Source organism: Sciurus carolinensis, chromosome 2 (genome assembly GCF_902686445.1).
Source record: "Sciurus carolinensis chromosome 2, mSciCar1.2, whole genome shotgun sequence".
NCBI classification, from domain to species: domain Eukaryota; kingdom Metazoa; phylum Chordata; class Mammalia; order Rodentia; family Sciuridae; genus Sciurus; species Sciurus carolinensis.
In genome coordinates this window covers 151,293,187-151,307,570 of record NC_062214.1, presented here as the reverse complement: position 1 = coordinate 151,307,570, position 14,384 = coordinate 151,293,187, and the positions used below count along the sequence as shown (strand labels likewise).

The 14,384-nt window shown below is 37.1% G+C and overlaps 1 protein-coding gene across 2 annotated transcripts in view; it reads right to left on the bottom strand.

The window, feature by feature from the left end:
* The window catches only part of Atl1 (atlastin GTPase 1), a 62,998-nt gene extending 53,246 nt beyond the window's left edge, over window positions 1-9,752 (bottom strand). Inside the window, exon 1 of one of the 2 annotated variants that reach the window (XM_047539047.1) lies at window positions 9,551-9,752. In XM_047539047.1, coding sequence (XP_047395003.1) covers window positions 9,551-9,584 — 34 coding nt within the window. In that variant the 5' untranslated portion in view covers window positions 9,585-9,752. The remainder of the gene's footprint in view (window positions 1-9,550) is intronic. The other variant, XM_047539045.1, reaches the window with a different exon arrangement.
* Window positions 9,753-14,384: the final 4,632 nt, after the last annotated feature.

Below are 14,384 nucleotides of genomic sequence, written 5' to 3'. Positions count from 1 at the left end.
CTGAAAAAAGTCTGTTTTAGAAGTATTTGGTTTCTAAAGAATGATCTGGTCCTTTGACCATCTCTGAGTCAGCTATTCAGAAAATGTATGGTTATGCTTTGTCATGAATATTTTCTATGTCATGCTGAGCTCTATCTCCATCTTTCTAAGCTCTCCTTAGTTGCAGAGGAGACTGGAAACACTGCAGAGACTGTAGAAAATACAACAATATAACTCTTACATATATTTTCTCAGCTGAGATCTAGTTTAGATTTTGCCAAAGAAGGCCATATAGGACATTTGAAAGACAGAGTGAAGGAAAAAATCATTATTGTCTTCCAACAGAAAAGAAAAGTGCACAAATAGCAGCTGGGAGGACTGCAGCACATGACAAGTTATCAATTCATGGACAGTAGCTAACACTTAGGCCAGATGCTCAGGTGTTTGGAAGAAGTTTGTGGAAGGACTTTTGGAATGGTAACAGATATTCAGTCTCATGGGAATGCTCCCCAAGGGCATTCACTGCTGAAGTTTCCAATAATCAAGCAGACAAAATGATTCATTTTGTAGATATCAGTCAGACTCCTCTCTAGCTACCCCTACTCACAAACCAAACTAGCAAAAGAAATATGAAGTATCTATGTTAACATCAGATAAAACAGACTCTGGGACAGAAAGTATTACTCAAGATACAGAAATTCAGTACATAAAAATAAAAGAATCAATTCACCAGGAAGATGTGACTATTTCATATTTGTATGTATGTAACATAGGCCAAAGTGTATAAGCAAAGTCTGACAAAACAGAAGGGGAGATTGAAAAAACACATTGCCATTTTTAAACATATCTGAAAACTTTAAAGTATCTATTAGATATCAGTATTTGGTAGATCAAAAAGTCCAAAAAAGGAAAAAAGGAAGGAAGTCCAAAACCAGCTAGAATATGGAACATAATAAATAGTACATTGAGTAAATCTGAACAAAGGGACACATACATAGCATACTGTATCAAAAATTAAAAAACATAATAGATATATTAAAAAGAGAAAAACTGAAAATTTATGAGTGCAGTATCCAACTTTTTAAATTAAAAATATAGACTATGTCTGAAGAAAACAGAGCTGCACAGAAATTAAGTAAATCGAAAAGAAAAAAGAAATTAGTCAATAAAAGATACAATAAGGAAGACACAAATTTAAAAAAACAAAACAAAACACAAACACTTTAGGCCAAGAAAATAAGAGAAAACTTAGGACAATTTTGCCAAGTTGTTCAAATGGACTGATTCCAAGAAAACTGTAAATTACTAAAACTGACCCCAGGGGGCTAGGAGTATAGCTCAGTGGTGTAGGGCTTTTCTAGCATGCATGAGGACCTCGGTTTAATCCCTAGCGCCACAAAAAAACAACCAAAAAAAACCAACCCCAGAAAAGATAGAAACTTTAATTGCTCTAAAACCATTATAGAAATCGAATCAATTATGGAAAATCTTACTATTAAAAGAAAGAGCAGGTCCAGGTGTGTTAAAAGACTATTTTTCTCAAACTGGACCAATATAATCTTAAATAAAATCATATAGAGAATAGAAAAAAGAAAAAAAAAGGAAATCTGCCCTACATATTTTATAGTTAGTAAAATTTTGATACTAAAATCAAAGAAAGTGCAAGAAAGAAAACTCAGTTATAAACCTGCTTGTAAATATCTTAGTCAAAAGATTAGCAATTACAGCAATGTATTTTAAAAAATAAAATAGCATAACTATCCTGGGTTTATTTAAGAATGCATGATCACTTCAACATAGAAGATCTATTATTGCAACTAAAATATTAACACATTAAAGAAAACCCATGTCATTATTTCAATAATACAGAAAAAGTATTTGTTAAAAATGAATAAATACATTAAAATTCAATATCCAGTGATGATTAAAAAACTATTATTTGGAAACAAAGTAACACAGTCTTAACTAAGTGAAGTAAAGCAATAAAAAGACTGGGAGAGCTCTGGGAAGACCTTCGAAGTCTATTGAAAGTTTATAACTTTCAGGGGTAAGCTTGGGAAGTTAATTTCAAGGTCAGCTCTTAGCTCATTAACACCTACCCATCCCTCAACCCACAACCCCACTACAAGAAGCCATGCAGATGTTCCTGGTGCAATTTTCATGCAGGTTAGGGGGAATCACAGTGGGAAATAAGACCTGAAATGACTAGTTTGCACCTCAGGCAGATCTTGACATGAAACAGCCTGTAACAATTAAAATAACAACAAAAAATAACAGCCCTAGGGAAGGGAAACAATCCGAGTTTCCTAGGTTTACCACATTATGAGATTCAAATATCAAGTTTTCACCAAATCACAAAGCATACAAAGAAACAGGAAAGTGTGGCCCATTTGAAAGAAAAATAAAAAAGAAAGCATCCCAAATAATGACAAGATAATAGACCTATAAGACAATTACTTTAAAACACTCTTACTGTACTCAACCAGCAGAAGATATGCAAAAAACCAAGAAAATGATGTATAAACAAAATGCAAATTTCAATAAAGGGTAGGCAACCTAAAAAGAACCAAGAATTCTAGAACTGAAAAATACAGTAACTAAAATAAAAAATTCACTATGGGAATTTGAAGGAATATATGAGCAGGGAAAAGAAAAGAATCAGCAAAATTGAAGATAGGCCAATTGAAATTATTGTGTCTGAGGAACAGGAAGAAAAAAAGATTGAACACAAGTGAACAAAGCCTAAAGGACCTGTAGGATACTGGCAAGTAAACAAACAAATATAGGAGAGTTCCAGAAGGAGAAGAGAGAGAAAGGAGAGAGATGATTTGAAGAATGATGACTGAAAACATCCCAAGTTTGGTGAAAGATACAAATATAAACATCTAAGAAGTTCAACAAACTCTAAGTAGGATAAATTCAATGAGACACGTTATAATTAAACTGTCAAATGCCAAAGGAAAAGAGAAATTTTTCTAAAGCAGCAAGGGAGAAGTGACTTGCTTCATTCAAGGGATTGTCAATTATTTTAAAAACAGTCCACAAATCCATCCCTTGTTTACTATATGGCTTAAGAGACTAGTATATTTAAAAAGTAGTTATTAATCTCAAAGCTATTATTATTAACACTGGTTTGTAACTCCACATTTTGTTGTCTACATATTTAAGAGACTGATGCATTTTCAAAATGATTTTTAGTTTATAGTTTTGAACATACAATGTATAGATATGCAATTCTGTGACAATAATAAACAAAAGGGATGGGTCAAAAGCGTAAAGGAGCAGAAATTTTGTATGCAATTGAAGTTGAACTGGTATAAATTCAAATTAGAGTGTTACCACTTTAGGAAACTAAATGTAATTTCCATGATCACCACAAAGAAAAGTTATAAAATATGCATAAAATTAAATAACATAATCTGAATATTATGCTACAAAAAACCACTAAACACAAAATAAGTAATACAGGAAATTAGGGATCAAAAATACCATAAGGAGTATAAAAAACAAATAACAAAATGAAGAAATAAGTCTTCCTTATCAGAAATTACTTCAAATGTAAATGAATTAAACTCCCCATTTAAAAGAAATTGTCAGAATGGGGGAAAAAAAAACAAAACAAAAAAGGGAAAAAGTGATTGAATTATATTGAATAGACAGTTTTATAATAATAGTTGAAGACTTCAATACCCTAAGTTCAATAATGGATAGAACAACCAGATAGGAGGTCACATCCATTCAGATAGCTTTTTTAAAAAAAAATGTTGGCAAGAATGTTGAAAATTTGGAAATTACGAGTGTAGTTGGTGAGAATGTAAAATAATACATCTGCTGTGTAACAATTCCTTAAAAATTAAAAATAGAATTATGAAGGACCAGCAATTCGGCTTCTGGGCATATACCAAAAAGCAGAATCTCAAAGAGATATTTTTGCATCCATTTCACAAAAGCTTTGTTCACACTAGCTAAAATGTGGAAGCAACCTAAGTGTCCATCAACAGATAAATGGATAGGCCAAATGTGATACATACATACAATGGATGTTATTCATACTTTAAAAGGAAATAAGTTCTGATATATGCTACAACATGGATCAATCTTGAGGACAATATGCCAAGTGAATAAGTCAATCACAAAAATAAAAATAGTTTGTCATTCCACTTCTGTGAAGTATCTAGAAGAGTCAAGAATCATAAAGAAAGAAAATAAAATGGTGGTTAATAGGAGCTTGTGGGAGAAAGGACCAGGAGTTATTGTTTAGTGGGTACAGAGTTTCCGTTTTGTAAGACGAATAATTCAAGAGAAGGATGGCAGTGATGGATGCATAACAATATGAATGTACTTAATATCACCATACTGTACTCCTAAAATGGTTAAAACAATAAAATTCGTGTCATGTGCACTTTACTACAATAAAAACATTGAAAAAAATGAAGTGCAAAAAATTTAAAGCCAGATAAGAGAATGCTTTACAACCTTGGAATAGGGCAAGATTTCTTAAAATACAAAAAATATAAACCATAAGGGAAAATACTGATTACATTTAAACATAAGGTATTTGTTTATTAAAATTTTTCACACAGAGAAAAGTCATGCCACAAAATGGCAAGACAGCTGTACTACAATTAATAAAGCATTTATATCCAAAAATATGTGAAGAACTCATACAAAGCACAAAGAAAAAGATAACCTAATTTTAAATGGGGAAGGGCAATGGCATAGAGTAGGAAATATGAATGACCAATAAATACACGAACACACCTCACACCTCATTGGCATTCAGTAAAAGGCAAACTGAAACTACAATGAGGTCTCATGACACATACTACAACACACCAACTGTGAGTGAGGATGTGGACTGAACAAAATATTTTTGGAGAATATGCTTACTTTATAGTCCATTTACATTAGGTTTTTAAAAGTATAAAACTAATATGTTATTTAGGGATATACATTTATTTATTTTTAAAATGATCAGGGGAGTAAGAATACCAAATTTGTTAAAGCGTCTACATTTGGGAGGGTGAGGCAAGGTTGTCATTAAGGAAGGTCACACAAGGAGTAAGAAAATATTGATAAAACTCTATTTCTTCAATTGGGGAGTTGGGGACATTATTACTAAACTGAACATGTATATTTTATATGTTCTTTTGTATATAGATATAACTCATAAGAGTTTTTATGTAAAAGAAGAAAATCCTCTAAAGCTAAAAACTTTTTTATCTTTTTCCCAATAATCACAGGTTCTAGCTTAGTCTAGTCTGGTTCTAAAGCTAATACAGGTTGCAGAGTTTGAGAATGGAGCAAATGTATAATCAAGAGTCATCAAGACAAGGTGTAAACAGGTGTTAATTACACACACACACACACCCCAAACATGAAAAATGCATTTGAATAAGAGATTCAGGGAAGGCAAATTTAATGAGAAAAATGTGGGGGAGGGAGATCCACAGTAAATGTTATACATATTCTGTCTGTCATGTACAGTCAGTGTAGGACCTAGTAGAAATTCCGTTTTGTTTCAGGAGGATAAAGAATTTGGAAATTGAGATAAGGAAAAAAAGGAATGCTAAATAGCCTCATTTTAATAAAAACAGAACATAGCCAAGTAGAAGAGAAAGAAGATCAAGAGGTAACTATATTATTCTCCTGATTGTTTTTAACCTCTCTTTAGAAAACCCCCAGAAATCTAAAAATTAATTTCCTCAAGAGCCTTTTATTGTGCAGCTAAGATAGGTAGGTCTGTCTTTCTTTCTTTCTTTTTTTCTTTCTTTCTTTCTTTCTTTTTTTTTTTTTTTTAAGGCAGGCAAAACTGACACTTTCAGCGCAAACATTATTCTTTCATTATTCTTCTAAAGCAATAATGTGCCATTGGTTTCTGTAAATTGTAGAAAATTCAAATTCTCATGTGGTATCCCAACTTTTTAGCAATTTTAATTAACAGAAACAAAAAAGTATGCACTTCTGTTTTGTTTCTGGTAGTGAGCTCTAGTACAGCATTGAAAGACTGCTTTCTGGGCTACTGTTTCTGATACTCATCTGTTCCCTTTATTTCACACATTAGCACATTCTTTGCCTACTTTTCTAGTCCAAAGTGATCAAGTTTATAGAGCATTGATTTTTTTATACCAGCTTAATCATAAACAGGCTTATGGTGACACCTTTTGGCACATTATTCTAGTTTCCTGTCTTCTATAGAATGGATTCTGGAAGCAATCAATCCTGAATTTAAATTCTAGATGTAAATTATGGTGCCTCTGGCAAGTTCTTTATGCTCTCTGAATCTCAGATTCCTAATACATTAAAGTAAGAATAAAATGCCTACCTTTGAAGAGTTGATATTAAGTGTGTAAAGATATTCAGACCTCTTAAATGTAGATTTAGGTACAGGTGGTGCGATTCTTAGTTCTATTCCCAGATCTGCCTTCAGTGTGTCTCTTAGTGTGATCCTAAACACCACTCCCAACAGAAAAGATGTTTTTCTGCTTTCCAGAAAAATGTGGGGGAGGGAGATCCAGGCAAGACCTAACAGGTCTCTGGTCACTCATTAAAAATAATACCTGTTCCATGGTCCTACAAGGTCTTCATCTGAATTTTAACTCTCCTGTACAGATCCTGCAGATATCTTGCTTACTCTTTTCTTGGGAAAAGAAACATTTTCCAATTCTGGACTGTCTACCTTAACTCCCTGTCTTTTTTTTCAAACTTGTATGAAAATATTTACTTATTAGAGTGAGAAAGTCAGTTCATCATCTTCTTTTTTTAAAAGCTATCATGCCTATTTTCTCATAGGAGACCTATGGCTTCTATGGGGGCTTGTTTTCTCTATTGGCCTCACAAACCAGCCCATTCTTTTACAAAAATATTCCACAGTATCATGTTATAGAAAATAAATTAGGGGGGAAAACCCTAGGTTCTAACCTCAATCCTCACACTCCCTAAACATATGATTTTCATCAAGTTATTTAGCATATCTAAAACTTAAATCAAGTCATTTAGCCTATCTAAAACTGCGAAAAAGAGAATGATATGTCCTAAGATATAGTATTACTTAAGATACTAAAGACAAATGCAATCATGCAGGTGAATGTGTCTTAAAAAGTGTAGTTCCATGCTATGTAGATAGTATTACCCATTCAGCAAAGAGGCAGTATGGAATAGTGATAAAGACAAAAGAATCTCAACTCCAACTGGCAAATGGAATCCTGACTCTATCATTTACTACTCTACCTTTTGATGTATAAAATGAAGATTACTTATTCCACATAATAGCTCAATGGCAGCCACTGTTGCTGTCATTAAACACCTACTGTGCATTAGGCATATTACTAAGTGCTGGTAATAAAATGGAATTAAGGCAATCCTGGCTAACATCTTTGCTAAAATTTCTATCTTCTACTCCATATGCTACATTTTCTAAATCATTTATGTCATACATATTCAAAGCAAACAAAAATCTAAGTAGTAAAGCATTTGCATAGAACATCAAGATAAGACTCCACAATTCCACTATTTCTTTAATGTGAAAACTTCCAGTGAGCACATAGTGACTGGCATTTCTTTTCCTAATCTGTCACTTGAGCTGAAACTGTCCCAATGACAACTGAGTAAACTAAGATCTGTTTCTATCAAACATAAATGAGCTAAGATAATGTCTCTCAAATAAAACCCACAGACCATCTGCTTCTCAATAACCTATCATGCTAATTTAAAGACAGATTCCTGGGTCCTAGAGTTCAGATTTATGGATTCAAATTCTCTGGCTGGAAGATGTATGAATCTGCATTTCTAATAAGTCCCTAATGTGATTATTATGCAAATCCAATTTGAGAACCACATTCCCAAGAGAGAAAAAAATCTAGGGAAAAAAAAAAATCTACTATGTGAGAACTCTGTAACCAAATACTGAAGAATAATAATCCAAAGCATTATAAACATGAAAAATTTTAAACCTCAGAGTAAAGTTTCATGTGCCAGTCTCTTAACAGGGTGGAGCTGATGAGACCAAGACCGTAACTGACCTGAATATAAGCACCTTAAGGTTAGTGTTCAAGAAATTTCTATTCTAGAGGCCAAGGGAAAGGGTGGAAAGGGAACACTCTGAAAACATTTATCCAGATTTTTAAAGAAGAAAACTGTTGTTTCAAAAGTCACACCTACTAAAATTGGGGCTAGATGATCTCAGAAAATATAACTGCTTTCTCTTATTAAATCATTCAACTAATGACAGACCTCCCTGCTCCAACTTACTATCCGCATCTATCACAAACCTCAGGTAATCTCCCAAAAGCAAGCCTTGCCTATTAATGGTCAAGTTGATCCTGTGAACATGAGAATCATCAAAGGCAATAAGAGGTATGGTCTTTTGGTAAAAGTAAACCGAAATAACCAAGGTGGTCATAGAATTAGAGAAGACATCCCATTTAAAGAAAGAATCAAACAGCTCTGAACTCCTAGTGGGTGCGAACTTTCAAAATAGTAACAATTCAAAAGCTAATGAACGAAATATTTCTCTATCTACCATGCCACAGAGGCCTGAGATCCGCACTGGTTCAGATAAAAAAATGCCTTAGAGGGCTTTAATTCCTAAAATGCTGGGGAGTTAAGCACACTGCCTGCAAGAAATCGGGAACCCAAGGCGAAAAGGACGCCCAACCTGCCCACACACATCAGCCAGAATCAGGTCTGGAGCAGCAAAGCGGGCGGGGCCGCAGCGACTTCTCCCGCATCACTGCACTCGCTCTTCTCCGCCTGCGTGAGCACCGCCCACCCACTCGCGGCGTGAACCCACAGGGCCCGGCCTCTCCTTTCCCCTCCCCTCGGCCTGGTGCTGAATCATAAGCCCACTATCTCCAAAAGGTAAAATCAAAGAACAAAGCCAACCTTGGGGCTGGTCTGAATGCGGTAGCAGGTCGGGGTGGGGCAGAAGACTGGAAACCACAACTTTGCTCCCCTTCTTCCCAAATTCCCCCTCCCAGCCCCCAAATTAAAACAAGTACTGCAGCGCTCCGGGACTCCCAAGAGGGTGTTCCTTCTCCCGGGTTGTTTGGGTCTGCAATGATCGGTCCGCCCTGGTGCGCTCAGCTTCATTGTTCCAAAGCTTGCCGGAGCCCGCGCCCTGCTGGGCCCCTCAAGCTCGCTGCTCCGGGGAAAGGGGGTTGGAGTTCCGCCTGATTGAGATCCTGACCCCTCACCCTCTCGGTCGGCAACGACTGTCCCCGGCACACCCTCAAGGCCATCCTTCCAACCTATGGCGGATGCGGAACCCTCGAGTCCCCGCAGGCGTCGGGTGGGTGCTGTCCAAATGCTGGGAGGAGGCGGGCGCGGGGTGAGGGAAGAAGCTGGCGGCCGGGCCTGCACGCAGAGGCAGCCCTCGCCCCCACAGCGCGATTTCAGTGACGCGGGCACCGCTCGGCCATGGTTCCTCCTGCCCAGCAGGGCAGCTCGGCAGCGGCCTGCTCCCAGCCGCGGATGCTGGCACCAAGCAGCCCTTGACCCTCCTTGTCTCCAGAAGCAGAAAGCGGAGGGCCAGACCCTGTGCAGGGTGCAGAAGTTACCGTTTGTTACTCACCCCAACTGTTTCTGTCCCTGCGGTTCTTGGCCATGGTGGTAGGGGGACTAGTGGAGGCGAGGCGCTGTCACTGCGCTCCCTGTCTTCACTCCGGCCGCAGGTTGCCGGCGGTGGGAGGCTCTCTGTGCCCAGGCTGGGCGCAGTTCGCTCAGACTCTGAGGATGTTGCTGTGGCGCTGGTGGGAAGGAGCGGAGAGAAAAAGGGAGGAGAAAGGGATGAACCAAGCTCAGCATCACAGCCCGAGTTCACACAAATACCAGCGTCACACCCTCCTACCTCAGCCCACCCCCAGAACGCGAAGACAGTGACAGACGACGTACTGCAACGTTTTCAGTGGAAAACACAGATAAATAAACAGCACCACTTTGCACACATTCTCTCAAAGAATTTAACAGCATTGTCGAGTGACAGAAATTCACAACCCAATATACTGTAATATTCTGGTTGTTCAAATACCTGCTTCCTAGGACAGTTACATATTAGTACAAACATGCTGGAATATTTATATGCCCAAAGTAGTTAAAATAATTTATTTTATCCAACAGGCATTTTTTTTTTAAAGCAAGGTCATGATAGTGAAAAGGGTGTCATTTTTTATTTGTATACTAAGCGGTTCTATATTTTAAAATCAGATTAGCAAAAATTAGATCAAGAAGATCAATTAAACCTGGAGATCCATCATAACCTATAACTAGCTCAACACCTAGTGTGTAACATTTCCTACTAGATTTGCAGAGATAAAGTATGGTGCTATAGTCCAACAGCAAATATTTGAAGCAAAATAATAATACATAGTCTAGGTAGGCCTTGGCAGACATAAGGTTGTAGACAATTATGAATGAAAAAGCAAAAGGTATAACTACTTTAAAAATATTCTTGATCTCTCCTTTTTTTTGCTGTTTTCTTTCTGTCTACAAACTTAGTTGTCAATAGCCTAGAAACACTGTCACTTCATGTTACCTGACCCACCAGATACCTTCATCCCATTTTTCATCTTCTCATTTTTCTTCTCCTCTGCATTTTGTTGTTACCCATATTATCTACTGATCAATTCTTCTTAAAAGACCACTGCTAGCCTCTTAAGGACCATATTCATGGGCTGTGCTTACTGTTCATCAAAAGCAGCTCCTCAATCTGCACTCTCAGTGAAATTCTTATGATGACTTGAGACAGGATCACCATGCTGCTGATTGTCAAATCTGTATATCTAGTCTTATGTTCTGTTTTCTTAAAATACTTTTTTAGTTTGTAGATGGACACAATACCTTTATTTTATTTATTTATTTATTTTTATGTGGTGCTGAGGATCGAACCCAGTGCCTCACACGTTAGGTGAGCACTCTACCACTGAGTCACAATCCAGCCCTAGTCTTATGTACTCTTAAGGAAAAAGAATCATCACAACAGAGATGACCTATAATTGCCTGAAGTTATCTCCACTCAGTTTTCCTACCAGCATTAAAGAATCAACATGTTAGAAACCAAACTCTCTTACCTATTGCTGCCAAATCTTATGCATTCCATATTTCAGTTAGTAGTTCTAGTGATCTAAGAGCTGTGAACACTGTAAACCAAGTTTACAAAATAGTTTTAAAAGAGCCTGTATTCAACAGAATTACATTCCCCAAACACTAAAGAAAACAACATTGGAAGAGAATTTACTTCACCCCTGTATCTATGAACCAGCTCCTGTGTCCTTTTAAAATGTGCCTAATTTGTCTTTGAATATTTCCTTGTTTTCTGGCACAAGGAAATACTCCAGGTTTCCCTTTTATTTTCCCTGCTTCAGAACTAGAATCAGCCATTTCTCCAAGAAGATATGGCTCCTTTAAATGAAAAAAGGTATTTAGAAAACAAGTTCTGGGTGCTGTTGTGCTCATCGTGGGCTGAAGTGTCACTGTTCCTTGAATCTTAATAGCCATTACTAGAACACACTCGTTTTTTAAAATGGTGATTTTTAATCAACTTTGAGAAAAGTTTCAATTATATGAAAATACAAATATACATGGTTATTTATTGTAGTTTTCCTTCCCTGCCGTAAAGCTACCAGCACCACAATTCATGGACTTCTAGAGTGCCTTATTCATCATCAAGAGTCACAAACAATAGAAATATCTTTGAGAAAGACAGTGATTTTACTGTGAGGAAACTGTGCACCATGGTTATGCTCATGGAATTAGTTGCTCTTACCCCAAACCCATCACTGAAGAAGCAGCTAGTTAGATGGAATGGAGGAAAGGTCTGCTGAAGAATCAGCTGTATTGCTGACCAAGAGAGAAACCCTGTGAGGATATGGTGTAGGACTTAACCCCAGTAGCTACTTTATGTTGCCATCTTCCCCATATTCAGTATGCTGGGACCTGGGAACCAAGGGGTAAATGTAGGGGTGACTCTTCTATTATTCCTAATAACTTGAATTTTTGTCTCTACAGTTTTGGGCTTGGTAAGTTTAAAGATTTTAGTACCCAAGGGACAGGCACTTGCACCAGATAACACAGTTATAATTCTATTAAGTAGGAAGCTCAGCTTAACCACCTGGCCATTTTGGAATCTTCAGACCACTGAACCAACAAGTAGAGAGGGGAGTCAATATACCAGTCAGAGTGATTGATTTTAATTGTCACAGGGAAACTGGTCTTGTTCCACAAAAGCAAGAACCCCACATTTGCAGTAGAGTGCCTCTTAGTAGTCACATGTCTGCTATTATTGGACATTGGGAACCTGCTGCAACCCAGTAAAGATAAGATCGCTAAGGACTTGGAGCTGATAGAAGAGAAGTTTGGGTCAGTCCACCAGATGAAGTATTACTAGAGGGAAATGAGAAAATGGAAGCTATAGTTATTACCATAGGCCACAGGCCCAATAACTACCCTTTCTCCTCTTTCTTTACTATTAGAAACACAGCTTGGTTGACCTTTTCCCAGTGGTCATGTCCTACAGTGGAGTACCAATATATGCTACAACATGGATGGGACTGGAAAACATTATGCTAAGTGAAAGAAGCCAGCCACAGAGATCACAAATCATATGATTTCATTAATATGAAATTCCTAGAATAGGAAAATCTACAGATACAAAAAGGAAGCTAATTGTTACTTAGGGCTGATAGGGAGGGTATGGGATATTGGGGAGAAATTAGAGCATGACATGAGGTTTCTTTTTGTGATGATGAAAATATTTTAAAACTGTGAAATAAACTTTACAGGACTGTGAATATACTAAAAATTGCTGAATTGTATAACTTAAATTGGTGAATTGTATGGCATGTGAATTATATCTCATAAAGATTGTTCAAATGTCAAAGGTCAAGTTTATTTTCAATTAAAAATGATATTCCTCCATGTGTATTAAGTACTCTAGATCCTCTTCCTTCCTCCTCTAAAATGTCACTCCATAAATTAATCTCTCCCTTCTGTATCTTCAATTATTTTTTCTTCTGTTGGCTCCTTCAACATATTCATTTTATCCTATCATAAATAAAGGACTCCCAGAAAGGAAGTCTAGTAAAGCACAGGAAGGAATATGAGAGAGGGGAGGGAGGACCTGAAGAAAGGTGGGAGGGAAAGGGGAGGAAGGAAAAGGGAAAGGGAACTGAAACAGAATCCCATGTATGTATGAGTTTCTCAGGATGAACCCAACTACTATGTATAACTATAAAGCTCTAATAAAAAAAAAGTAAAGGGTTCCCTTAATCAGGAGTTTCTCAGTAGTTGATGCCTGCATTTGCTCCTTCCCTATATAAGTAGCAAAAGTACTTATATCAATCAATGCTTTGGGATATATCTCAAAGTAGCTTAATAGGGTCTGGTTGTGGCTCAGTGGTAGAGCACTTGCCTGGCATGTGTGAGGCACTGGGTTTGATTCTTAGTACCACATAAAAATAAAGAAAATAAAGGTCCATTAACAACCAAAAAAAGTACATATATTTTTAAAAATAGCTTAAACAAAATAGAGGACATTTACTCTCATAAAACATCATATATCATCTCTACTTAAATATTGGCTGGGCACAGTGGCACACAACTGTAATCCCAGCAGCTCTGGAGGCTGAGGCAGGGGGATCACAAATTGAAAGCCAGCCTCAGCAAAAGCTAGGCACTAAGTAACTGAGACCCTCTCTCATAAATAAAATACAAAAAAGGGTTGGGGATGTTGCTCAGTGGTTAAGGACCCCTGGGTTCAATCCCTGGGTTTGGGGTAAGATCAACTAATTCCATGAGCATAACCATGGTGCAGTTTCCTCACAGTAAAATCACTTTCTTTCTCAAAGATCCTATTGTTTGTGACACCTGGTGATGAATAAGGCACTCTAGAAGTCTATGAATTGTGGTGCTGGTAGTTTTACAGGCAGGGAAGGAAAACCTATATCTGGAATATGTTATCTATTCCTGGAAGACAAATGGCTCTGTCCTCCATAATGGAAGGGATCTAATGTAATTAAATTGCTACCAGATGGTTGACAGATAGATCATACTGGGCACAGTATCATACTAGAGTCTCTGCAATGACCTTTTCTATAAGCAGGCTAAATACTCTGCAGTGGCAGTAACTGAATTATACATGGCAAGTAGAAGTCCATGTTGTTGAGTCTACTCTTAGCCTAAATCCTATTGCCATATAGGCTCACTAAGCAAGCACTAGAGTGACTGGGTAAAGAGGCTGACTGACATCCACAGGGCAGATCTTCTTGCATAACTGATTATCTGAATATATGTCCTGTGGTGGGGAGTAACATAGTTCATAAATACTTTCACATTCTGGGCAATTTTGAGAATCCATCCATAATACCTTTCCCAATGACTTCCTTATCGCAAATCTTCTTCTTTCCAAGTCA